The sequence below is a fragment of the Mastigoproctus giganteus genome, chromosome 3, assembly GCF_048544385.1.
Source record: "Mastigoproctus giganteus isolate SK-2022 chromosome 3, ASM4854438v1, whole genome shotgun sequence".
NCBI classification, from domain to species: Eukaryota; Metazoa; Arthropoda; class Arachnida; order Uropygi; family Thelyphonidae; genus Mastigoproctus; species Mastigoproctus giganteus.
This window is the reverse complement of record NC_143577.1, coordinates 185,296,262-185,324,096: the sequence shown is the minus strand read 5'-3', so window position 1 is coordinate 185,324,096 and position 27,835 is coordinate 185,296,262. Positions and strand designations below refer to the sequence as shown.

General features: G+C 39.4%; 1 protein-coding gene across 1 annotated transcript in view; it reads right to left on the bottom strand.

The window, feature by feature from the left end:
• LOC150088463 (serine/threonine-protein kinase Genghis Khan-like) overlaps positions 1-27,835 on the bottom strand; it is a 905,682-nt gene that overhangs the window by 36,108 nt on the left and 841,739 nt on the right. The window contains exon 43 of the mRNA XM_090370169.1: positions 13,059-13,200. Coding sequence (XP_090226295.1) covers positions 13,059-13,200 — 142 coding nt within the window. The remainder of the gene's footprint in view (positions 1-13,058; positions 13,201-27,835) is intronic.

Below are 27,835 nucleotides of genomic sequence, written 5' to 3'. Positions count from 1 at the left end.
TCTCTTTTGGGGATTACCCTGACTTCTAATCTCTCTCTTGGCACAAGCACATTACAAATATTGCTTCCTCTGCATCTAAAAAGCTTGGTTTTCTCTTTCGCTCTTGGCATTACTTTTCTTCCAAACAGGTGTTCACTCAGTACAAATCTCAAATCCGTCCTACCATGGAATATTGTTACCACATCTGGGGTAGTGCCCCCAAAACCTCTCTCAGGCTTCTTGATTCCATTCAGAAGAGGGCAGTTAGATTAATTAATGATTCATCTCTAACAGAGTCTCTCCACTCGCTGTCTCATAGATGTACTGTTTCTGCTGCATGCCTTTTCTACAGATATTTCCATGGGCACTGTTCTTCTGAATTGGCTTCTATAATTCTCGCTCTCTCTTTCAAAACAGTCCGAACACGTGCCGCCACCAGCCAACATCCATTTACTGTCCAACTTCAAACTCACAGAACCAACTTTTCACCTTTCTTGTTTATTCATTCAACTGCCGTTTTCTGGAACAACCTTCCTTCATATGAAAATTACAGTCTATAGACGTTCAAGTCCAATGTCAACAAATATCTTCTTTTGTCTTCTCAACCTCCAACCCAAAAATGTTTGTTGTTTGTTATTTGGTTTTTAGGAGCATTAGCAACTAAGGCCATATTGCTCCGGGATATGCGGTGGTCATTCCCTGACCTTTCTGCATCCTCCATATTTGGTGGTGATGGGCTCGAACCCCGGTCTAATCAAGAAGCGTGTGCTACGCACTGCTGCTCCTTCCCACCTGGCTACGAGGCGCCTTCCTCCAATCCAAGCACAGTACTAAGTACTATAGGTTCTAATACCTCTCGTGTTTGGGGTTTACTTAAAAAAATAAACAAATAAAAAAAATAACATTGTAAACAGAACACATCATGCAATAAATTAAAAATAAAATACTAACAGAAACCTGCAGAACAACAAAATACTAACATTAATAAAATAGATAAATTATATTATGTGCAACAAATGAAAACAATCTCGATACATAAAGTCATGCATCCATGCAATAGATAAATAAAATAAAAGCCAGTATAAGGTGAAAAACTCACACAGCGTAAAAGTAATAATAAAAATTTATAACATCAAAGTCATAAATTAAACATTATACAAAACATATAATATTATATTAAACTTCCAATCAGCTACAAAAATTTCACTTTTAAATAAATAAAAACATCATATTAATTTAATGAGTAAAACAATACGAAAGACCCGAAACATAGCTATCATTAAAACTAAATAGTAAACCCACCAACATATTCGAGTTAGCCAGAGACCATCTGTTACCATTAACTACTAGAAATGGTGAATTGCCTATTTGAAGCCCTTCGCATAAAAACAGCACTTGCAAAAACTTGTAATCCATTCAAAGTTTGTTCATCTCAAACAAACATCCATTCCTGCCCTAAAGTCATACTCTCAACATCGACAATTAATCTTTCTCTAAAAATCACTATATAATGTACAATCGTAAAGAATATGTTTCCAATCTTCTAAACAGCCAGACTGACAGAGATCCGTGTCAGACAACCGAAAAGTTCTGCGTTTAAAGAACCATGTCCAGTAAGAAAATATGACAAATAAATTCCCATAGAGAACCATCTCTGGTTCTTCTTATTCAAGAAGAAAGTAACGACAGGAAAAAATGCTCTGGTAAGCAGACCTTTGGCAGTAGCATCCCATCTAGTTTGCCAAATATTAATCAATTCATTAAAACATCTAGTTTTTTCCTTATTAATATCAGTGTCGGTGTTGATATTTATCTCAAAAATTTCAGCCGATCACTGTTTATGAATGCAACATAAACCTGAAAAATCACCATCAAGTCCAAAGGCAATGTTCCAGCAAGAACCTGTAAAGCTGGTGTAGAAACAGTGCTGCATACTCTCAGCATGACCAGAAGCATAGTTTGCTGAATGGAAATCAATTTTTAACTAAACCAGACAGTGCCAACCCTATGGAACCATACCGCCTTATAATATATTGACACAGTTTTACGAGACAATCCCATCAGTATGTGATATTCTAATCAATGCACTAGTGAATCCTTTAATTTTCATGTCAATATTAAATAAATGAGAATGAAAATTTAGCTTATTATCCACGGTAATCCCTAAACATTTTAATTCTTCAACCATTGGAAGTTGTTTGTTACTAATTTTATTTGAGGTGGACGATTAATGCTGAGTTTAGAATCAAAGACCATCATTTTCATTTTATTAGGACTAATAACTAATTTATTATCGATAGACCATGCTAAAAATCAGCAAGAACATAATTTGCTCTATTTTCCAAAGCCAGACAAGAGCTTCCATTAATCAGTATGGTAACATCATCTGCGTATGCAATTATTTTAGTGAACTCAAAATCTCTCGAAATCCAACCTGCAGAACCATATTCCATATAAATGGGCCTAATATTGATCCTTGAGAACAACCTCTCAATATCTCCTGAGAAACCTGCATATGCCTAGTTTTGACAGCAATAGATCTATCAGAGCTCCCATAAAAAGGTAGTATGCTGTGGGAAGTGAGCTGCCTGAGGTTTCAACTCCCTATGGTAGGAAAGTGCCCTGGAACAGGGCACTTTCCCACCATAAGGAGTTGAAAGCACCCTCGAAGTCAACAATTGCCAATGTATACTTAAACGATGAATTTTTAATGAGAAACTAGTTCCACTGAAGTGTCCTCACACGACTTGCCAACACGAAATCCAAATTGGTTAGAAGCTATTAGATTCTGAGACCGTAATAGTTCTAAAAGTCGAAGAGCCATTAATCTTTCCAATATTTTTCCGAGATTTGCCAATAAGCCGATCGGACGGTACGATCTAGGTTCTGTTAATGATTTGTTAGGTTTACGAATCAATTTTAACAAGGCTGTCTTCCAAACAACTGGGAAAATACCCTCCAATAAACATTTATTGTATAATAACGTAAGAACGTGCATTCGTAATTTAATAAATCTCAATATAAAAATGTTCTCCACCAAGTCCAAGCCAGGACACTTCGGAGCATAAGGAACAAAATGTCCAAATCTGTTTATGTTTCGTGGCAGTCTCCAGGGTCCCCCCCCCCCCCCCGTTAGCAGCTGTAGCATCTGTATAAGATGTGGCAATGCCGGCAGTGTGCTAAGTGTGAATGTGTAGGGTGTGTGTGTTTGTTCTGTTGAGTGTTTGCTGGCTTCTGGCATCTTTGCAGGTGTAGGGCATAGAATGAGTTTATTCACTGACCCCTGCCTTCCATCCTTTGCTACGTGGAGGTGCACTGGGGTTCACATTACACCGACAGTATGCCAAGGAAGAGGTTCCTCCAGAGAGGAGCCTCCCCCTGGGTCCCAAAAAAAAAAAAAAAAGTGAAAGGAAGATTGTATGTCATCAGTGGGAGAAGTTAGGTTGCAGGGAGGGGAGGAGTAAAGTTTTAAGCAGTAGGGGATGGAAGAGAGAGGCATCCCTTGAGAAAAGTGGAGTTAGGAGTGTGGAACACTTTGGTTCCGATCAGGATTCTTCAGCCTGATGTCGTGCAGGTCTTTGTCATTGTTAGTGAGCGTCCAATTCAGTGTCCATTTGCGTTCGGGTTCTGTTTAGAGTAGTAAGGATTCTTCTCTCGCGTTTGAAGAGGCTGTCTGCAAAGTCAGTGAACGAAGTGAACCTTTGAGGAGTGGAGATGAGATTTTTGACATTTTCTTGATCGTATATTTCAGTGATTATTTGTAGTTGAGCTCTTAGGTCCTGATAAATGTGGCACTGGAAGATTAGGATTGACTGTCTCTGGTGATCTGTAGGGTCAGAGAGGTGAGTCTGTTAGTCCAAGAGAGAGTACAACTTGGAGTTTATACTTACTGCCATGTCCAGTTAGCAAAAAAGATAGGTGAAGTCCAGGTCTGAACCACATAGTGTATTGTTTGTTGAATATTTTAGCTTCTGGTAGGAATTCATATATGGTTCTTCCTAGCACCGAGACAGTCCACTCCCTTTTCCATTCATTCGTCATATTTTTATTATTCTCTTGTCTTCTTTAGTTGACATGTTCAGGTTTATTGCATAGTCTCCTTTTCTTGCAGAGAGGCTCTTCCTTCTGCAGTATTGAAGATGGTGGAAGGCTGCTTCATGTTGGATTGGTAGCTTGCCACATATAACCCAGAGTGAAACTGTGGACACTGTTCTGCAGGATCTTGAGATTGCAATCAGGAAAAATCTTTGGGCCTGCAGTAAGTATTTCTTCACAAGGCTGTTGGTGAGTCTGTAGCTCCAGACACCTGCAGCGTAACAAGCAATGGGGATGAAGATGCATTCATAATACAGTCTGAGGGTTGCAGGCTTGATGCCCCAGACTGCCCTAGTTATCCTAATTAGTTTTTCTGTAACCTGCTTAATATTTTTTAATATATACTTGGCATGTGGTATGAAGCTCAACTTGCTGTCCAGCAAAATGCCAAGATATTTATATGTAGTCTCCATCTTGATGGCCTGATCATTGACTTTGATTGTTGGTGGTTTGTTTAGGGTTCCTCTAACACTTGCTTTGTTTTGGGAATAGAGATGTTAAGCTTGTTAACAGAGCGCCAGCTGGAAAAATGGTCCAGGATATCTTTCGCAAGGTCCTCCAAATCCCTCCTTGAGCTGCCAAGAAGCAGAACAGCCAGATCGTCCGTGTAAGCCACTTTGATGACATTTTCCTGCTCTTCCTCCTTCAGCCACCTGTCAAAGAGATCGCATTCCAGCAGAGAGGGCCTAGAATGGATCCCTGGGGGCAGCCTCTGGGACTGTGCAGGTCCCTGAGGTTATAGCAAGGGACCTTAAAGATGAATGTCAGAAAATGTATGGGTAAGCATGTGAAAGAAGGTGTTTGTTCCCACATTTAAAAGGGAGATGTCATTGTCATTTAGTATATGCTCTATGACTTGTCCCGCTTTCATTGTTGGTAGCACTACCCCACAGGGTGTTATGTCCATTAAAATTCCCGAGAAGCAGAAAGGGGGAGGCAACTGCATTACAAGATCATCAAGGTCTTCCCGGGAGATGTCAGTCCCAGGTGGCAAATATATAGGGCAGATGGTTAACAAAAAACCCACTGTAAGGCAAATTGCAACAGCCTCTATGCTGGTTATAAGTAGCATACGCTGAACTGGGGTCTGGTTGCCCACAAGGATAGCCACTCCTCCATGAGTAGGATCATCTGCAATTCTATCCTTACGAAAAATTGTAATGTTATGTATGAAGGGATCATAATTTGCCTTTAGGTAAGTCTCCTGCAAGCAAAAGTAACTGGCTCGTGCTTTTGCAGGAGGGGCCTTAATTACACCAGTATTTTGCCGGAATCCACGACAATTCCATTATAGGAATTTAGCCATTATTTTAGCTTGGTGGGTCCATCGGGCAGCTTCAGAGGTGCTGAGGGCTTACTTTTGTCAGCTATGGATTCTTCTTTTTTGGAGAAGTATGGACACTGTTCTGTGTCCATTTCCTCCTCCTCTGCAAAGAGTTCCAAGACTGATTAGTCCGGTATCTCCTTATCTTCTACATTTATTGTTTCTAGTATTACGTGTGGGTCTTCTGATCTTTTTGGTTTTACTTTGCCACTTGGTTTTGGAAGTGGTAGAGCACTAGGAGATACAGATATCGGAGTGGCAGCTGACTGTGTTTTTTGGGTGGGTTTTTATGAATGCAGTAAATAGCGATCAACTGGAGTGAAAGACTCTCATGGTGGTATAGTCATCTCAGTTTGTGTACTGATAGTGCATTTAGCAGAAACCTTGTAGGTGTATGAAGGTTTCCCGCTATTTATTGTTTGGATACGTTTCCTGGCCTCTGGATAGGAGATATTCAGCTCTGTTTATAATTTTTGGATTTCTTTTTCATCCTTCCACCGCTGGCATTCTTTAGAGGAGGCAGGGTGCTCTCCTTGCCAATTTACACAGTTTGCTGTTTTTTGTTTGTTTGTTTTTTATTTGGTTTTTAGGAGCATTAGCAACTAAGGCCATATTCGGCCTCGGGTACTTGAGGTTGTCACAGACATTCTCTCAGATATGCCAGACAAGCTGTACTTGCTACCTGGGAGTCTAAAACGCTGATGGAACTGATATTCGGGTGACACTCAAGTCAAGTGGACCCAATTTCGGCGAAGTCCGGATGGTCTGTGACAGCCAAATCCTCTGCTTGCACCTTCATGATGGTGGGACAGTTAGTAATCCTGGGTATAACCTCCATGCACAAGTACATGGTGGGTGACCACCCAGGTGTGAACCAACATTCCTCCATGTTCCACCACATGGAGGAATGCTGTCCCTCTGTTATCAGGCAGTACTAGGTGGTAGATGACTCATCAACCAGTGAAATACCACCACTTTGCTTATTGCAGGCTTGAAGTGGTGGAACCCATGTTTAGTCTCTAGAGCTAAGTTCCGGTCAACCCTTCCCTATCTCTTCCATCATGCAGTATGATTGATGACTTTCGAGGTTATGATGAACGTTATGGCGAGATCCAATATTCCTTACATTTCGAGGGTACAGCTCTAAAACAGTGTTCGCAGGCCGGCCACTAGTTAGTATACCGGACCGAACCTATTGGTAACTCTCTAGGATGCTTCTGGATCAGCTAGTGTATAATCTCGCTACCTCTACTCTGTCAGATAGTGACTGGAGGGAGTCCGAGTAATAGGTATGCGGGGAGCATTGTCGAGGCCACGTTATGTCAAGGATCTGGGTATATTCTTACCACGTGTACGCCATATCCAAAAATTTCATTACTTCATACAGCATGTCCCACCCACTTTTTCTTACTATTGAATACACCATGAATTGTCAAACTAATAGAGCAAACTTATCTGCGAAAAGATCTAACCCTCCGAAGCACTTCCTAATTCATTTCACAAATATATGTGGTCTCAATTCTAATCTCAACGATGTCCATTTCCACTTGCAGTCCACCAAACCCCATGTACTTTTTCTGACAGAATCTCAGTTATCGGTTGATTCAACTACTACTCATCTCAGATGCCCAAATTATTTGCTATATGATTCCTTTCGCTTCAAAGGTGGTACTCGCGCATATGTCCATTCTGATATTCCCTGTCAGAGACTTGGTAATTTGGAATCTCCTCTTTTCGATCTTCTCTGGCTTAAAATCTCTCTACCTCATTGTGTCAAATTCATCTGTTGTCTCTACTGTTCTCCCAACTCCACTAATCACTTGGAACTCTTTGACTTCTTCTACCTGAAACTTGACTTTCTACAGTCCAAATTTCCTAACAGTGAGGTAATTTTCCTTGGTGATTTTAATGTTCACAACTCCAGCTGGCTTCCATTTTCTAGTCACACCGACCCAGCAGGTCGAGATGCTGAGGCTTTTGCAATTACTAATGACCTAGCACAGACTGTTCATTTACCCACAAGAATACTGGACAATCCTAATCATACAGCCAATACGCTTGATCTTTTTCTCACAAACAACCCTTCTAAGTACATCGTCGAAGCGAGAGGTCCTTTAGGCACTTCAGATCACAACTTGGTGATTGTCTCTTCTCCAATGGAACCTTTATCTCATGGCTATTCCCAACCTCGTGTTGTTTGGCATTACAAGAACGCAAAATGGGATGACCTGCGAGACGTCTTTTCTTCTTTTCCTTGGTCAGATTACTGTTTCAAAACTTCTGATGTCAACGTTTGCTCAGATCGTGTCAGTGAAATTATTCTTGCAGGAATGGAATCCTTTATCCCACACTCCACTTTAAAATCTCGTCCTTTATCTAAACCTTGGTTTTCCAATAAATGTGCTAAGGCTGTTCAAGAGAAGAATATTTCATATCGTAATTGGCTTGTTTTTAATTCTTCAGTATCATTTTCTGCCTACACCAAAGCTCGCAACAATTGTAAAGCAGTTATTAATCAGTCCAAACTAGAGTTTGAACAGGCTAAGAGTAAAAAACTTGCTTCTTGCCCTAATGGTAGCCGAGCATTCTGGTCTCTTGCCAAAGCTATTGGCCGCAACTTTTGCCCATCTCTGCTCCCACCTCTGTCCAAACCAGATGGTTCTGTTGTCACTTCAGCCAATTATAAAGCTGACCTGCTAGCATCCCATTTTTCTTCCAGCTCATGTATTAATGATCTTGGTAAAACACCTCCCACCATTCCGAACATGCTCCATTCAATGCCTCCTGAGGTCTTCTGTCAAAAGGATATCAGAAGGGTTTTGATGAATCTTGATGCTAAGAAAGCTCCGGGTCCTGATGGTATTTCTCCACTTGTTCTCAAAACCTGTGCTCCTGAACTTACTCCTATTCTTTGCCGCCTTTTTTCACTTTCTTATTCCAAAGGTGTTTTTCCTTCTGCTTGGAAATTTGCTCATATCCAGCCAGTCCCTAAAAAGGGTGACAAATCCCTCCAATCCAATTATTGTCCCATTGCAATTACTTCTACTCTTTCTAAAGTAATGGAGAAATCTATTAACCGACAACTCTTAAACTACCTAGAAACCTTCCGTCTGATCAATGATTGCCAGGGCGCCTCTGTAGCCAGGTGGGAAGGAGCAGCAGTGCGTAGCACACGCTTCTTGATTAGACCGGGGTTCGAGCCCGTCACCACCAAATACGGAGGATGCGGAAAGGTCAGGGAATGACCACCGCATATCCCGGAGCAATATGGCCTTAGTTGCTAATGCTCCTAAAAACCAAATAACAACAACAACAACAATGATTGCCAGTATGGATTTCGTCAGTGTCGATCCACTGGTGATATTCTGGCTTATGTTACCCATTTATGGACTAATTCAATGGAAAGGTTCGGTGAAACACAAGTAGTTGCTCTTGACTTCTCAAAGGCTTTTGATCGTGTTTGGCATAAAGGTCTTCTAAACAAGCTTCCATCTTATGGTTTGCCAACTGTTTTTAGTAATTGGTTATCCAGTTTTCTCTCTGATCGCTCACTGAGGGTGATGGTTGATGGCTCTCTGTCTTCTAACTTCTCCACTAATGCCGGTGTCCTCCAAGGTTCAGTTCTTTCCCCCACTCTTTTCCTCTTGTATATTAATGACCGTCTTCCATTGACTGGAAATCCTATCCATAGTTTTGCCGATGATAGCACATTGCATTCAACTTTCCATTTTGAGAAACCTTGTCCTGCTCAATCAGCTTCAACTTTTCGAAAATCTGCTACCAATTCCTTAAATGCCGATCTTCAGGTAATTCTCCAGTGGGGAAAAGACAACTTAGTTGATTTGAACTCTTCTAAAACTCAGTCTTGTCTTATATCTCGCAAAAAGGATTCTTCTGCTCCTATGCTTATCTTTAGTAACACTCCGATTTCTAAGCAAAATGATATATCTGTTTTGGGGATTACCCTGACTTCTAATCTCTCTTGGCCCAAGCACATTACAAATATTGCTTCCTCTGCATCTAAAAAACTTGGTTTTCTCTTTCGCTCTCGGCGTTACTTTTCTTCCAAACAGCTGCTCACTCTGTATAAATTGCAAATCCGCCCTGCCATGGAATATTGTTACCACATCTGGGGTGGTGCCCCCAAAACTTCTCTCAGGCTTCTTGATTCCATTCAGAAGAGGGCAGTTAGGTTAATTAATGATTCATCTCTAACAGAGTCTCTCCACTCGCTTTCTCATAGACGTACTGTTTCTGCTGCATACCTCTTCTACAGATACTTCCATGGGCACTGTTCTTCTGAATTGGCTTCTATAATTCCCACTCTCTCTCTTTCAAAATAGTCCGAACACGTACTGCCACCAGCCAACATCCATTTACTGTCCAACTTCAAACCCACAGAACCAACTTTTCATCTTCCTCATTTATTCATTCAACTGCCATTTTCTGGAACAACCTTCCTTCATACGTATTTCCTGAAAATTACAATCTACAGAAGTTCAAGTCCAATGTCAACAAATATCTTCTTTTGTCTTCTCAATCTCCAACCCAAACACGGTACTAAGTACTACAGGTTCTAATACCTCTCGTGTTTGGGGTTCACATGAAAAAAAATAATAATAATAAATAAAAAAAAAAAAAATATTGCTCCGGGAATATGCGGTGGTCATTCCCTGACCTTTCCGCATCCTCCGTATTTGGTGGTGACAGGCTCCAACCCCGGTCTAATCAAGAAGCGTGTGGTATGCACTGCTGCTCCTGCCCACCTGGCTACAGAGGTGCCAATACAGATCGCTTCTGAAGCTGAACATTCCTTGCTTTTGTGGTCTTTAGCAGCACATTGAGAACAGGCAGGGTTACCATGATAAGCTATTTGTGAGTGGCCATTTTATTTTTGGCATCTAAAACACCTCATTGGGTTTGGAATGTAAATTCTCACTGGGGAGTTTAAGTAGCCTGTCTTGATGGAGCTTGGAGGCTGTGGGGTGTTGAATGTTAGGATGAGAACTCGGGTAGGGACGAGATTCCCATCCTTTCATATCAATATTCTCTTGACATCTAACACTCCGTCTTTTAATTCAGAGCAGATCTCTTCTTCTGATACATGAAGGTCTCACTCTGATATGACACCTCGTGAAGAATTTAGAGTTTTGTGGGGGGGATACGGTGATAGGTATTCCCCCTATGAATGTAGAGTTTAGGATTTTTTCCACTTGAAACTTTGACGAAAAGGTTGCCAGAACACAGCCGTTTTATGGATTTTGGTGATTCTGCCAACCCTTTTAATCCTTTCTGGATAAAGAAGGGTGATGTCTTCCCAATTGACTGCTCTCTGGTGAAATGAAGAATGAGGAAGAGCGGTGTCACTGATGATGATGTGTCCTCAGTTCTGGCTCTTTTTACCGAGGTGTTTTCATTGTTGTCATTTCAATGTGCCTGTTTCAGTTAATCTACCTTGGGAAGCGATGGACCATCATGTTGACTGAAACAGGCACAGTGATCACTTGGCCCAGAATGCCGTATTGTCTGTATGCATATCTCAGGCACCTTATTTGCATGAACAGTAAACGAGGGAAAATAAGCCTCTTTTTCACTAAATCCAACTTTGGTAAATCCGATAGAATTTCCGGGTAAACAAAGCTGACTTAGTGCTGGAATGGTGTTGTTCTTAACTGATCCTCTACAGCTATTACACACAAGGATCCCGTTGAAGTCAACATTGGGAAATGCAGTGCATACAATGGTGCATCTTTAGCAGCTGATTTCTTTGTGTTATTTTTTAAACCATAGATGATCACAAATGTACAGAACAGAAATAATTTTTCATAAATATACTTTCAAACTCTCGATGCACATTCTTATGTAAATAGTAGTCAGTATAAAGAAAAGGAGCTTGATCATTTAAACTCATCTGCTCCATAATTGGAGAAATATTCCACTGTGCATAATTGTCACTTTGGGTACATCATTGTTAGATGGAGTGGCACTGCTGGTTGAAGGCACTGCTAAATCCAAAGCTTGATTTTCTGTTTGTCTTTTACACAATCTCAATAGTCTGTCATTCTCGCACACTCATTGCTACCTCCATCTTTAATTTTGTTAGGTTGGCTTGCTCGATACTCTCGACAATGCTCTGCATTTCACTTCGGCATTGTTGAACACATAAGCTATAGCAGTGTGGCATTCAGTCCCTTTCACTGCTCAGAAAATTATTGATGTGAAAACATTTATAGGGCACCTATAGATGTAAATGGAATGTAACGAAAATGTGGATTGCAACAATACAAATACTTGTATTGTTGCAATCATACTATTCAACAAATGGCTACAATCAAATGGGTAATTAGGCTATTGGCTTGGATTTTGCTAACCTCTTTCAAATGTTGATTCAGCATGTGCATAAAACATTACATCGTTCATAGTAAAAATTTATTTCAGACTGAAGTACTAAATATTTCAGACCAAATCAATGTTAGTGACTCTAATGTCACTAACATTGATTCGGTAGAGTAGGTAGTGGGCATCAGCATCATTCATGACTTCGGTTCTAGCTATTCAATTTGAAAACAGTTCTGATTTTCGTAAAAGATATTTTTGCATTAGACATCTTTGGTCTTTACCCAGACTTTAACACGAAGCCGTGGCTGCAGTTTACTCTTAATGCCTGTTTCTTGCTCACTGGGCATGGCTTAATGTCCAGGCTCAGTCAGTTTGGTTCCATCTGGTCTTTGCTCTTGCAGGGAAATGAAAACAGGTGCTCATGTCATGTTTAATTGTATTAAATATATATGTTGATTTTGAGAGCTGGGCTGGAGAGAGGGATGATTTTGCTTTATGAAGATAATTTGCCTTTCTTGTTTCATTCAAGAGAAAATTTTATTTTATTCTATAAATATGTAGATACAGTTTTTAAATGTAGGAGAAATATAATTCGTGAAAGGCTAGCGGTGGAAGGCAAGCCTCTTAGCAGCTAGAGATGTCAACTGGAGGGCTAAATGCATGTCAAAATTTTTAAAATTTTATATTTTATGGTTATTGATTTTATAAGGTTTTATAAGCACCTCCGTAGCCAGGTGGCAGGAGCAGCAGTCCGTAGCACATGCTTCTTGATTAGACCGGGGTTCGAGCCCATGACCACCAAATACGGAGGATGCGGAAAGGCCAGGGAATGACCACCGCATATCCCTGGAGCAATATGGCCTTAATTGCTAATGCTCCTAAAAACCAAACAACAACAGTTATAAGGTTTTATGAAGTTATGTTCAAGATAGGATGACAAAGTTTTAGATTTTTTTTTTTTTTTTAAATGAGGTCTATATATTGATATGTTATATCATTGAATATATAAATCAATGAAAAATCCAATTTAATTGTTAGAGATACTTTTAGTATATATGGGCTTATTGGCCTGGTGGCACATTGAAGGTTGCATGTTCAATATGATGATGATGATATTAATCATGGTTTGACCATTTAAAAATAAAATAATAAACAAACAATAAACAAGACCTCTTTGGTGCGTACAGGGTACATGCACTTTTTTTTTTAATATACTTATAACATGATCATTAAGCATATTTTATACACATTATAAATTTTAAGAATAGCTGCAAATGTTTCAAATTAGGCTAGTGACATATCCAGTGAATAAAATCCTTACCATTCAAAGGATGAGTACTGAGTGGTCGGCGTCCAGTTAAATCTCCTGGAGTCCTTGGATTTCCAGACTTTGGAGGATGAAGGATCTGCTTGACCTTTTGAATTTTTTCATCAGGAGGTGGTGGTGGAGCTGGAGGTTTTACCTGAGAGAAATTGCAGTATCAGAAAATGGAGAAAAATTTTCAGTTGGAACTTTTATTCAGAAAACTGTTTTAACAAATAGCATATGTACAAGGATCTAGGTATCATTTTTGAACAGTTAAGCAGGTGTTAATATAATCCCCAAAAAAATATTAAATCACAGCATAGTGAAAAAGAAACTTTTTCACTAAGCCATGATGTTTATTAACTTATTAAATACAGATCAATTATCACATTAGGTAAGCAGAATCATCTTAATCACACCATACAAGGGTTGCATAACTTAGGGAAGAATGAAAGCACATGCAAATTAATTTTGTTTCCAATCAAATTATTAATTCCTAAAGGTGATTACATCTCAATAACATATTTAATATTTCTAGTGTTATATAATTATTTTAGTTTTAGATTACTGTACTAAATTATATGATTGACAAAGCTCTCAATGTACATGGATTGTAGCCACTTTAATTTAATCAGCTAAAAAAAAAAAAAAAAAAAAAAAAGACAGTTCTTCCCAAAAAACAGGAGATCATTTTAAAAGTCCATTCTGAACTAGAATTTAAGCAAACTACACATTTTATATTAAAATAGAGCCATAGGATTTTTACCAGTGCAGTAAAAACATTAGATCACCTAGCAGTTTTCTGTTTGGATATCCTATTAGATATCAACTGACTTTGATTGCTTCAAGAAATATAGAGGATCCCTGCTTTACAATATTAATCCATTACAGAGACACCATCGTATCAAGAGGGCTCACATGTGGTGAGTATGGGCTTGGCACACCCAGCATCCTGAGCTGGATATCTTCATTTTTCTCTTTCTTGGTGATTCCCTTCTACTTCTGACTCTTGTTCTCTCTTTCTCTCTTTTCTCTCTCTCTCTCTCTCTCTCTCTCTCTCTCTCTCTCTCTCTCTCTCTCTCTCAGGGTAACTCAAAATTTTTTTTTTTGCTGGTGCAGCATAAGCCTCAGGCTTCCTTGCACCATACAGCTAATAATAATAATAATAATATCGTAATGTGAAACCAATAGCACGTCGTCTTTTTTTTTTTTTTTTTTTTGTAATTCATCCAAGACCTCAGAAGTTGAAATTTATGCTATATAACTAAGCTAATTATCTCTTAGGTGATTTTCATAATGAAAATTGTATTACTTTTATATAGTATACTTTAGAATACCACTTTATAGAATGAAATTTCAAAAAACCAATTCAAATCATTAAATGCACTAAATTTTTATAGTTATCATATGTTCATTTATAAGATGCAATTTTGAACACCTTTGTGATATTTCTAAAGCACATTTCTGGAGATCACTACCATAAAACAATAAAAACAATTTGCTATTTCTGGTTTATTGGGCTTTTCTGTTAGTGCAATCTATTTTTTCAATAATAGAAGCTTGTTTGTTTGTTTTGGTTTCTAGGAGCATTAGCAACTACGGCCATATTGCTCCGGGAATATGCGGTAGCCATTCTCTGACCTTCCCGCATCCTCCGTATTTGGTGGTGACAGGCTCGAACCCCGGTCTAATCAAGAAGCATGTGCTACGCACTGCTGCTCCTTCCCACCTGGCTATGGAGGCGCCATATAATAGAAGTGCCACCTGGGCTAGCCGGGTGGGTAAAGTGCCTGCCTGGCAACTCAAAGGTCACGGGTTCAAATCCCCCCCCACCTCCTCGGACTTGGATCAGAGTAAATGCAAAAACTTTGGGAGGAGCACTATGGCCACAGAAGCCGATGCACCAACAACTAAGAAAAAAAAAAAAAAAAAAAATCTAACAGAAATGCAATATAATTTTATTGAAAAAAAGTCATGAGTTAGGGTTCAATGTGAAAGTGTCTGCAATTCTGTCCAGACACGATAGGAGGGAGTATATGATGAGAGCCTTGTCGATCAATTCGGCCCTGGAGAGATTGTGCAAGGCTCAAGGGGCAGAATTTTTTTCAGGTTGGTCTCTGCTTGCTGACAGGAGAGACTGCTTCTACAAGGATGACGTACACTTAAATAGAAAGGGAGCAAGAATATTTGCTGATACTATCGAGGCAGTGTGAGGTGGGTTGGAAAATGGCTAGCTTGGGGGGATACACAGACTAAAAGGTTAATGGTGGCCACAGGCAGAGGCAAAAGTGATTCTTGCACTGCTTCTATTACAATGAGCAGCAGCCTGGAAAGCAAGGTAATGGAGATTTTCAGGACTGCTGGGAGTCATAGTGGAACAAGTAAATAGATGGGCTGTGTTAGGGTAACTAAGAGTAGGAACAGGTGCATGTATACTTGCATGTACACAATGTACACGAAGGTACGAGGCCTCATTTCAAGAAGGATGTAGAGCTGCTGGAACGAGTACAGAGAAGGGCAACAAGGTTAGTGAATGGAATGAAGCGTTGCTCTTATGAAGAAAGCTAAAGTTTTGCAATTTACAGTGTCTGGAGACTAGGCACCGGCGAGGTAATCTGATAGAGGTGTACAAAGCCTTGAATGGTTTGAGCATGCTCAATGCTGATGGGATACTGCCTCTTGGTCAGAATAATCACCCGAGAGGGCATAAATTCAAATTAAGGAAAGACAGATGTAGGATAGATATGCGGAAATTTGCCTTTAGCCAGCGGGTAGTTGGTTGGTGGAACAGACTTCCATCCCTTGTTGTGGAAGTTGATAGCCTAAATAAATTTAAGGCTCAGCTGGACATGTATTTCGAACGAATGGAGGGGTGAAGTGACAGGGTTTTTTTTTTGTCTGATGCTACATAAGCTTGCTTTCTTGCATCATATTCCTCTACTAATGCTAACGCTAGGAGTATAGTTAATAAATTTGATGAGCTTGAAGTGCTAGTCAAGGCATCAAAAGCAGATATTGTTGGGATATCTGAGATGTGGTGTCACACAGACATAAGCAGTTCAGAATTGGAATTTGGGAAGTACAATGTGTACAGAAAGGATAGACAGGACAGGAAGGGAGGAGGAGTTATGCTGTTAGTTAAGAAACACATAAAATCTAAGGAAGTGAATCCAATTGATGTTGGTAGACAATGCAGTGTTGAGTCTGTGTGGTGTGAAATAAGCACTGAGAAAGGAAAAATGAGAGTAGGCCTAATGAATCTGATGAGTATAATGAGCAATTGTGCAGAGAAATAGAGTGGGGTAGTAAATCAGAATGTCTTATAATGGGGGATTTTAACTTTACAGAAATTGACTGGAACTTGTGAATTGGCACTCGCACACTAGCAAGACTTTTGGGGATGACTGTTTTCTATAGCAACATATTCGAGAGGCAACCAGAGGGAGTAATACTCTTGATCTGATTATCAGCAGTGATAATTCATGCATTAAGAATTTGCAGATAAAGGAATCACTGGGTGACAGTTATCACAATGTACTTATTTGGGTATTACTTAAAGATGTAACTATCATCAAGGCTAAAGGGAAGGGCTTTTGCTTTCATAAAGGTGACTACAGAGGTCTAAAACTGTTTTTAAATTCTGTACAGTGGGATCAGTTGATGATGTTATCAATATTGAATTCTAAATGGGAAGCCTTCAGGGACTTAATTTTGGAGGCTACTAGGCTTTTCATTCCAACTAAGAAATACTGTTCAAGGTTTATGCCTAAATGGATGTCAGATGAATTAATGAAGCTCATGGCAGAGAAGAAGGGATGCATATAATGTATGGGATGCATATAATGTATCAGGTGACATAGAAGCGTATGGCAGGTATAAACTAGTCTGTAATCAAGTCACAAAGGAGATTAGGCAGGCGAAGGCAGATTACGAGAAATCTTTGGAAAAGGATGCAAAGAAAACCAGCAAAGAGTTCTTTATTTATGTAAACTCTAGAAGGAAAGGGATGAATCGGATTGGACCACTTAACATAGATGGGTTGACTACTAATGATCATGCTCAGGTAGCTGATAAACTGAATGAGTATTTTGCATCTATATTCACACATGAGGAGTTATTCAATGAGGGGAGTGCCAGAAGTTTATCAAACGATAACAGGGAGCTAACTGATTTTGTAATAACTGAGAGGAAAGTGGAAGAGAAATTGTTGAGGTTAAACATGAGGAAGGTACCTGGGATCTATCCAGTTATATTAAAGGAGGCAGCAGAAGAAGTAAGTAACCCTTAGCCATAATTATGAGAGCTTCTTTGATCTCAGGGGAGGTACACATGGACTGGAGATGTGCAAATGTATCACCAATTCACAAAGGGTGTTCAAAGTGTGACACAAGTAACTACAGACCTGTTAGTTTAACTTGTGATCTGGGGACAATAATGGAATCACTGGTTAAAGAAGCATTGCAGGATCATCTAGACAAGACTACAGTAATAGTCAAGACACAACATGGGTTTGTTAAAGGGAGGCCTTGTCTGACCAATTTGATTGGATACTATGATGTGGTCACAAAGGAACTGAATGCCAAAAATTATTTTGATATCATATATTTGGATTTCAGGAAAGCTTTTGTTACTGTTGCACATGGAAGACTGCTGTACAAATTAGAGGTATGGCATTAAGGGTAAGTTGCTACAATGGATAAAGGGATGGTTGAGTGGGAGACGACAGAGAGTGGTAATCAATGGACACTGCTCTTTGTGGACAAATGTTATTAGTGGAGTTCCCCAGGGTTCGGTTTTGGGCCCATTATTATTTTGTATATTCATCAATGATATTGATGAAGGTATATCAGGTTTAATGTCCAAGTTTGCAGATGACACAAAGGTTGGCAGGGTTGTTAATGACAGTAAAGACAGTATGCTGCTCCAACTGGATCTAGGTAAGTTGGGAAGATGGTCTAAGAAGTGGCAACTGAAGTTTACCATTTACAAATCCAAAGTATTGCATATGGGTAGCAATAACTGAAGAGAAACGTACCAAATGTGTGGTACTACACTCGGGGAAGTGGAAAGTGAAAAAGACCTGGGAGTAATTGTGCAGTCAAATATGAAGTTCGCTGAACAGTACAGATGGGCTGCCGGGCAGGTCATGGAGTCTTGTCAATGATATATAGGAATTTTGCTAACAGGGAGGTGATTATTCCATTATACAAGGCAATGGTCAAGCCACACCTAGAGTACTGTGTACAGATCTGGAGGCCTGATTTTAGGAAGGATGTAGAGTTGCTAGAACGAGTACAAAAAAGGGCAACAAGATTGATGAGGGGAACAAAGGGGGTGCTCTTACCAAGAAAGGCTTAAGTTCTGCAAATTGCAGTGCCTGGACAGTAGGCACCTGCGAGGTGATCTGATTGAGGTGTATAAGGCCTTGAATGGGTTAAGCAAGCTGAATGCCTGATGGGATTCTTCCTCTTTCTCAGACTAAGAAGCTGAGGGAGCACAGTTTCAAATTGAGGAAAGAAAGTTGCAGAATAGATGTGCGGAAATTTGCCTTTAGCCAGCGGGTAGTTGATTGGTGGAACAGGCTTCCATCTCTTGTTGTGGAAGCTAATAGTGTAAATAAATTTAAGGTCGAGCTGGACAGGCATTTGGATCGAATGTAGGGGTGAAATGGGAGGGTTTTTTTTTTTTTTTTTTATCTGCTGATGCTGCATATGCTTGCTTTTTTCTATTAATGTTAATGCTATTATAAAAGAGTAGGAAACTCTATCTTATTTCATTTGCAACAATACCAATAGTTGGAATTGGTGGGTTTTTAAGTTATTATGGTGAAATTTGTTTCCCCTTTCCTGAAATATTCAATCATATAAAAAACAAAGAAATTTTCAGAATATTCTCTTTATTCCTATTTTTTAAGCTGTGTTTACTTGTTACTCTGTAACTCACTTGCGCATATCGTGTTAGTTTTAATTGGTAAGGTAATAAAGTGTAATTTTGTGCTTTATAACTTTACTTTTATAGCCTGTGGATAATATTCTTCCTATTTTAGTTTATTAGAATCATCATTTAATCGAATTAAAATTCAATTTGCAAACGTGATCACAATGACCAGTGCTTACTGCATATCATATAGTGAATGGTATTTTATTATGGAGAGCCCACTGTAAAGTGATTTGATTGTACAGTAAACCAATTGTAAAGTGGGATCCACTGTATACTGTTGCAGACTTTGCCCTCATCAGAAATGTGTCAAAGTTGGCTGATGCAGCATAAGCTTGCTTTCTTGCATTGAATGCTTCTACTAATGCCAATGCTAAGTTTTGTTCAATAACTATGGCCCAGCTGTCTAGACTTGACTGTCAAGAGCGTTTCCAAAGCTACACCAGAAAAAGATCTGAATTCAGTTTCTGTTTTTTTAACTTGGCTGAATATTCTCTGACATTCAGTATTACTATGATTAACTGTTAAAATGGGAACAACAGACTTGAGATAATTTTCAATATTTCAAGGTTCTTTGTGCATTTGCCACTTCGATTTCTCAATTTCTCAACCAAGGACCAACTATACATCAATTCTTTCTTCCTTCATAGTCTGATAGAGTCTCTCAGTTAAACTAATAGAACAGATGCTGCAAAACAGTCACTGCTTCGTATATTTCTTCACCTTTAATAGCACAAAGAAATATTGGAAACCTGTCTACAAAAAATTACAAATTTGAAACTGATGCATTACCAAATGATGAAATTTTTGCTACCTTGGCATTTATAAAAACTTAATTTTTCAATGGGAACTTATGCATAATGTAGTCATATGCAGCCATAAAGAACTTTCTCACTGAGCATATGAAGAGAATCTTCTCCAGTTCTTCTTCAGAATCATCCTTCTGGTTTAGTTCTGTTATGGTAATCAATTTTCAAATTGTAAGTGGAAGATCTGAAAACCATTGATAAAATATATTTGCACTTAACATTTCTCAATATTTCTAGGAGTAATAGATGAATACATGATGTGACGTTATGTTGTATTGAAGAATTGTGTTCATATTTTCAAACATTGGCATAACATTTAAAAGGAACAAGCAAATTCCTTTTATCAAGCCAGAAGAGAGAAATATGAGCAGAATTTCTGGAAGACTGAGGATAATATGCCTAGCATTATCAGTGTGCATAGACATTTATAATTACATTCACTAAAAGTTAGCAATTCAGAAGTTCTTTTTCTTGAGTTTGTCGATTTGTCTTCTTTCAAAACTTTTGGATCATGAAGTGGATTTGAAGATTTACTTAAGGGAAATGCAATTTAATTTAATTTGATTTACTGTAGGGCAATGTTAAAAAAAAACCATGAATTCAAATTAAATTTGAAACTGTCTGGAAATTTTCCCAGATGTCACAGGAGGAAGTACACAATAAGAGTACTGTCACTCAGTTCAACTCTGGTGAGTTATGCAATACCTGTGGTAGATTTTTTTTTTTTTTTTTTCCCAGTTCTGTGCTTGTTAAAAAAGAGAGAATGTACAAAGATGCGATTCACTTAAATATAAAGGGTGCAAGAATATCTCCTAATGCTATCAAGGCACTATTAGGTAGGTAGGAATCTATTGGGGAGCATTTAGAAAACTGCCTGGGGAGCATTTAGAAACAGTCACTCATTTGAATTTGTTTTAAATAGAGAAAGAATTCAGAGAGATTTGCTCCTTTACCTATGATGACGTTGAGAGACAAAGGTTCTTGCAGATCTGAAAGGAAACTGAAAGAAGTGTGTTGGACACAGTTGAACAAGCTACATCCAATGAATACATGCATTACATCATAAATTAATACATATAAGTTGACAGGGGATAAGAAAGTCATATAACATAACTCAAAGATAATATTCAATACCGATATACATATATATAGTGTTATAACTGCATTGGGATATAGGTTTATGGTTATATTTTGTATTGGAATTTTATTGAACTTGATAGAATAGAAACCATGACTCAGACCAGAGCAGCAAAGCAAAAGGCTCAAACTAGTGGAAGTACTGTGGCTCAGGGGAGAACTGAGGAGGGGGGGGGGGTTGTCCTCTGAATCACAGTCAACTGAAATGCACTGCTTGTTTGATTTTTGTGGAGCAATCAGGAATGGGACATAATATTGCCAATATTGTCTTTGTGTGTGTGCAATGCAAGGAGTGCGAGGAAATCAGGCACCAACTCGGCATTGTTATGGGCTTATAAGAGAGCTTGAAGGACAGGGTGGATGTCCTCGAAGGATTTAAATTGAGAGGCCCATCAAGCTCTCAGCTGCCCACATCAATGCCAGAGCTTGCACTTGAACATCATGCAACACAGAGGTAACACCCAAGGCAGAAGGCGCTGGTCCCAAAGGAACTAGTTGTTGCAGGTGACTCTATTGTCAGGGAAATGGGGAACATATTGTGCAAAAAGGATAGAAGGAACAGGACCAGGGTATGTTTGCAAGGGGCAAAGGTTAATGATGTTGTAGGGCAGATATCATCCTTTAAGGGCACAAAGGGTGATATTGTTGTACACATTGGCACTAATGATATCAAGAGTAGGAGACCGGCAGAATTCCTTAACAAGTACAACACAATGCTGAAAAAAAAACAGTGAGTTAGGGTTGAATTTGAAAGTGTCTGCAATTCTGCCCAGACACGATAGGAGGGAGTATATGATGATAGCCTTGTTGATTAATTCAACCCTAGAGAGATTGTGCAAGGCTCAAGGGGTAGAATTTTTCTCAGCCTGGTCTGTGCTTGTTAATAGGAGAGACTGCTTCTACAGGGATGGGATACACTTAAATAGAAAGGGTGCAAGAATATTTGATGATGCTATCGAGGCAGAGTAAGGTGGGTCGGAAAACTGCTAGCTTGGGGGATACACGGACTAATAGATTAACAGTAGCTGCTGGCAGAGGTAAAAGTGATTCTTGCACTACTTCTATTGAAATGCAATTGAGCAGCAGCCTGGAAAGCAAGACAATGGGAATTTCTAGGGCTGCTGGGAGTCATAGTGGAACAAGTAAATATATGGGCTCTGTTAGGGTAACTAAAAGAAGAAACAGGTGCATGTATACTTGCATGTACACCAATGCTAGGAGTATAGTTAATAAATTCGATGAGCTTGAATTGCTAGTCAGGACATCAAAGACAGATATTGTTGGGATATCAGAGACATGGTGTCATACAGACATAAGCAGTGCGGAACTGGAATTTGGGGAGTACAATGTGTACAGAAAGGATAGACAGGACAGGAAGGGAGGAAGGGTTATGCTGTTAGTTAAGAAACACATAAAATCTAAGGAAGTGCATCCAATTGATGTTGGTGAACAATGTTGAGACTGTTTGGTGTGACATAAGTACTGGGAAAGGAAAAACGAGAGTAGGTGTGTGTTATAAGCCTAATGAATCTGATGAGTATAATGAGTAATTGTGCAGAGAAATAGAGTGGGCCAGTAAATTAGAGGGTTTTATAATGGGTGATTTTAATTTCCCGGATATTGACTGGAATTTGTTGGTTGGTCACTCACACACACTAGCAAGGCTTTTGTAGATTTATCGGATGATTTTTTTCTACAGCAGCATATTCAGGAGGCAATTAGAGGGAGTAATACTCTTGATCTGATTATCAGTAATGATTTTTCATGCATCAAGAAACTGCAGATAAAGGAACCACTAAGTGGCAGTAATCACAGTGTGCTGATGTGGGATTTGCTCAAAGAGGTAACAACCATCAAGGATAAAGGAAAGAGTTTTTGCTTTCGTAAAGGTGACTACAGTGGTCTGAGAGAGTGTTTAAATTCTATACGGTGCAACCAACTGATGATGATGTTACCAACAGCAAATTTAAAATGGGAAGCATTCAAAGAATTAATCTTGGAAGCTACTAGGCTTTTCATACCAACAAAGAAATATTGTTCAAGATTTAGGCCTAAATGGATATCAGATGAACTAATTAGACATGTGACAGAGAAGAAAAATGCATGGCATACATATAAATTAACATGTGACACAGAAGCCTATGATAGATATAAGCTGGTCTGTAACCAAGTTACAAAGGAGGTTAGGCAGGCAAAGGCAGATTACGACAAATCTTTGGCAAAGGATGCAAAGAGTTCTTTACATATGTAAACTCTAGAAGGAAGGGGATGAATCAGATTGGTCCACTTGATATCGATGGTTCAACTGTTGATGATCCTGCTCAGGTAGCTAACAAACTAAATGAATATTTTGCATTGACATTCACACATTAGGAGTTAATCAGGGAGGGGAATGCCAGAGGTGTATTCAACTCTGGCAGTAAGTTAGATACTCTTGTAATAACTGAGAGTAAAGTGGAGGAGAAATTGTTGAAGATAAACACAGGAAAGGCACCTGGGGTGGATGGAATCTATCCAGTTATATTAAAGGAGGCGGCAAAGGAAGTAAGCAAACCCTTAGCCATAATTAGGAGAGCTTCCCTGGACTCAGGGGAGGTACCCATGGACTGGAGATGTGCAAATGTGACCCCAATCTCCTAAGGAGGATCAAAGGGAGACACAGGTAATTACAGACCTGTTAGTTTAACTTCTGTACCAGGGAAATTAATGGAGGCACTGGTTAAAGACGCAATGCAGGATCATCTAGACCAGGGGTGGGCAACTTTTTTTGTCACCGGGCCAAATGAAATTTTCGTATCATGATGCGGGCCGAATGAAATTTTCGCATCATGATGCGGGCCGGAATAGATTGAACGATTTAATAAAAAAAATCAGAACCTAAAAAATGTTATATTACTTGAATTACCAAATTATTAATGTATTTTTAAAAAAAATATCTGAATGTCCAATTATCATTGAAAATGCGGCATTCGGGATCAATTTTTCTTTTTTTTTTAATTCGCTCATTTTATGGGCTATAAATTATATTAAATTAAAAATTGTAATAATTAGAAAAGGCATAAAATATAAAATATCTCGCACCAATATTATTTTTTTCAATAAGAAGTCAAACTCAAAGGAAAGAGTTATTTCCTAATTATTATTGTAGCATCGATCGAACGAAGTTTGATCGATGCTACAATAATAATTAGAAAATAACTCTTTGACGCTGCGTAGAATCACTTGGTTACTGTTGTACTGGCTGCGATTCCCGATTGAACCGAATTAAGCCGAATGTTTACGGCGAGTGTAGTCAGGTATGGATTTTCTATATTTATGCATTTACCGAGGGGGCCGGATTCAACATCGTCGCGGGCCGGATGTGGTCTGCAGGCTGGCTGTTGCCCACCCCTGATCTAGACAAAACTTCGGTTATAGCTCAGACTATAATGTAGTCACATGGGTTTGTTAAGCAGAAGTCTTGTCTGACTAATTGATTGGATACTACAATGTAGTCACAAAGGAACTGGATGCAAAGAATAACTTTGATATCATATATTTGGATCTTAGAAAAGCCGTTGATACTGTTGCACATGCAAGACTGCTACACAAATTGGAGCAGTGTGGCATTGGAGGCAAATTGCTGCTATGGATAAAGGGACGGTTGAGTGAGAGAAGACAGAGAGTGGTAATCAATGGACACTGCTCTTCGTTGACTAATGTTATTAATGGAGTCCCTCAGGGTTCAGTGTTGGGTCCATTGTTGTTTTCTTTATTTATAAATGATATTGATGATGCTATATATCAGGTTTAATGTCCAAGTTTGCAGACAATACGAAGAGTGGCAAGGTTGTTAATGACAGTACACTGCTGCAACAGGATTTAGAAAAGTTGAGCAGATGGGCTGAGAGGTGGCAAATGAAGTGTAACATTGACAAATGTAAAGTACCACATATGGGAAGCAGTAATCCCAGAGTAATGTATCAACTCTGTGGTACCACACTGACAGTGGTAGAGAATGAAAGGGACCTGGGGGTAATTGTGCAGGCAGATATGAAGTTTTCTGAGCAATGCAGATGGTCTGCAGGGATAAGGAGGTGATTATTCCTTGTATAAAGCAATGGTCAGACTACACCTTGAGTACTGTATACAGGTCTGGAGGACTCATTTTAAGAAGGATATAGAGCTGTTGGAACAAGTACAGAGAAGGGCAACAAGATTAGTGAATGGAACAAAGGGTTGCTCTTACAAAGAAAGGCTTAAGTTTTGCAAATTACAGTGTCTTGAGACTAGGCATCTGTGAGGTGATCTGATTGAGGTGTATAAAGCCTTGAATGGTTTTAGAATTCTCAATGTGGATGGAATTCTTCCTCTTGCTCAGAATAATCAGCTGAGATGGCAGAAATTCAAATTGAGGAAAGACGGTTGTAGGATAGATGTACGGAAGTTTGCCTTTAGCCAGCGGGTGGTTGATTGCTGGAACAAACTTGCATCTGTAATTGTAGAAGTTGATAGCTTCAATAGATTCAAGGCAGAACTTGAGAAACATCTGGAGCGAGTGGATCGGTGAAATGGGTCAGGGAATGACCACCGCATATCCCTGAAGCAATATGGCCTTAGTTCCTAATGCTCCTAAAAACCAAACAAACAACAACAACAACATCTTCAGATAAAGGAACCACTGGGTGGCAGTGATCACAGTGTGCTGAAGTGGGATTTACTCAAAGAGGCAACTACCATCAGGGGTGAAGGGAATGGTTTTTGCTTTCGTAAAGGCGACTACAGTGGTCTGAGACAGTATTTAAATTCTATATGGTTAGGCAGACAAAGGCAAATTACAAGAAATCTTTGGCAAAGGATGCAAAGAAAAACAGCAAAGACTTCTTTATTTATGTAAATTCTAGAAGGAAGGGGATGAATTAGATTGGTCCACTGGGTATTGATGGTTTAACTGTTGATGATCCTGCTCAGGTGGCTAACAAATTAAATGAGTATTTTTCATCTACATTCACACATGAGGAGTTATTCAGGGAGGGGAATGCGAGAGGTGAATTAAACTCTGGCAGTGAGCTAGATGATTTTGTAATAATTGAGAGGGAAGTGGAGGAGAAATTGTTGAAGATAAACATAAAAAAGGCACTCGGGGTGGATGGGATCCATCCAGTTATATTAAAGGAGGCAGCAGAGGAAGTAAGCAAACCCTTAGCCATAATTATGAGAGCTTCCTTGGACTCAGGGAAGGTACCCATGGACTGGAGATGTGCAAATGTGATCCCAATTCACAAAAGAGTATCAAAGGGATGACACAAGTAATTACAGACCTGTTAGTTTAACTTCTGTTCCAGGAAATTTAATGGACGCACTGTAGGATCATCTAGACAAGACTTCAGTTATAGCTTGGACACAGCATGGTTTTGTTAAGGGGAAGTCGTGTCTGACCAATCTGATTGGATACTATGAAGTGGTCATAAAGGAACTGGATCAGGGAATAACTTTGATATCATATATTTGGATCTTAGAAAGGTTTTTGATACTGCTGCACATGGAAGACTGCTGCACAAATTGGAGCAGTATGGCACTGGATGCAAATTGCTGCTATGGATAAAGGGATGGTAGAGCAGGAGAAGACAGAAAGTGGTAATCAATGGACACTGCTCTTCGTGGACTAACATTATTAGTGGAGTCCCTCAGGGTTCAGTGTTGGGTTAATTGTTGTTTTCTGTATTTATAAATGATATTGATGATGGTATATCAGGCTTAATGTCCAAGTTTGCAGACGATACGAAGGTTGGCAGGGTTGTTAAAAACACTAATGAGAGTACGCTGTGCAAATGGGCTGAGAGGTGGCAAAAAAAAAATTTTTTTCAGGTGGTAGATGACTTTCATCAACCGGTAAAATACCACCACTTTGCTTATTGGAGGCTTGAAATGGTGAAACCAATGTTTAGTCTCTAGAGCAAAGTAGCCGGCATCCCCCTCCTCCCATACTTCTCCTTCAACCCATGCACGGTACTAAGTACTATAAGTTTGGATACCTTTCGTGTTTGGGGTTTTCACAAAAAAAAAAAAAAAAATGAAGTTTAATATTGATAAATGTAAAGTACTACATATGGGAAGCAGTAACCCCAGAGTAATGTATCAACTTGATGGTACTACACTGACAGTGGTAGAGAATGAAAAGGACCTGGGGGTAATTGTGCACTCAGATATGAAGTTTTCTGAGCAGTGCAGACAGTCTGCAAGAATTGCTCATGGTGTCTTGTCAATGATATATAGAAGAATTTTTCTAGCAGGGATAAGGAGGTGGTTATCCCCTTGTATAAGGCGATGGTCAGGCCACACCTTGAGTACTGTTCACAGGTGTGGAAGCCCCATTTTAAGAGGGATGTAGAGCTGTTGGAACGAGTACAGAGAAGGGCAACAAGATTAGTGAATGAAACGAAGGGTTGCTCTTACGAAGAAAGGCTTAAGTTTTGCAGATTACAGGCACCAGGAGACTAGGCACCTGCGAGGTGATCTGACTGAAGTGTATAAAGCCTTGAATCGTTTGAGCATGCTCAATGCTGATGGGATTCTTTCTCTTGCTCAGAATAATCACCTGAGAGGGCATAAATTCAAATTGGAGAAAGATAATTGTAGGATAGATGTGTGGAAGTTTGCCTTTAGCCAGCTGGTAGTTGTTTGGTGGAACACACTTCCATCTTTTGTTGTGGAAGTTCATAGACTAAATAAATTTAAGGCTGAGTTCGACAGGTATTTGGAACGAATGGAGGGGTGAAATGGGAGCGGAAGTTTGCCTTTAGCCAGCGGGTAGTTGATTGGTGGAACATACTTCCATCTTTTGTTGTGGAAGTTGATAGCCTAAATAAATTTAAGGCTGAGTTGGACAGGTATTTGGAACGAACGTAGGGGTGAAATGGGAGCGGGTTT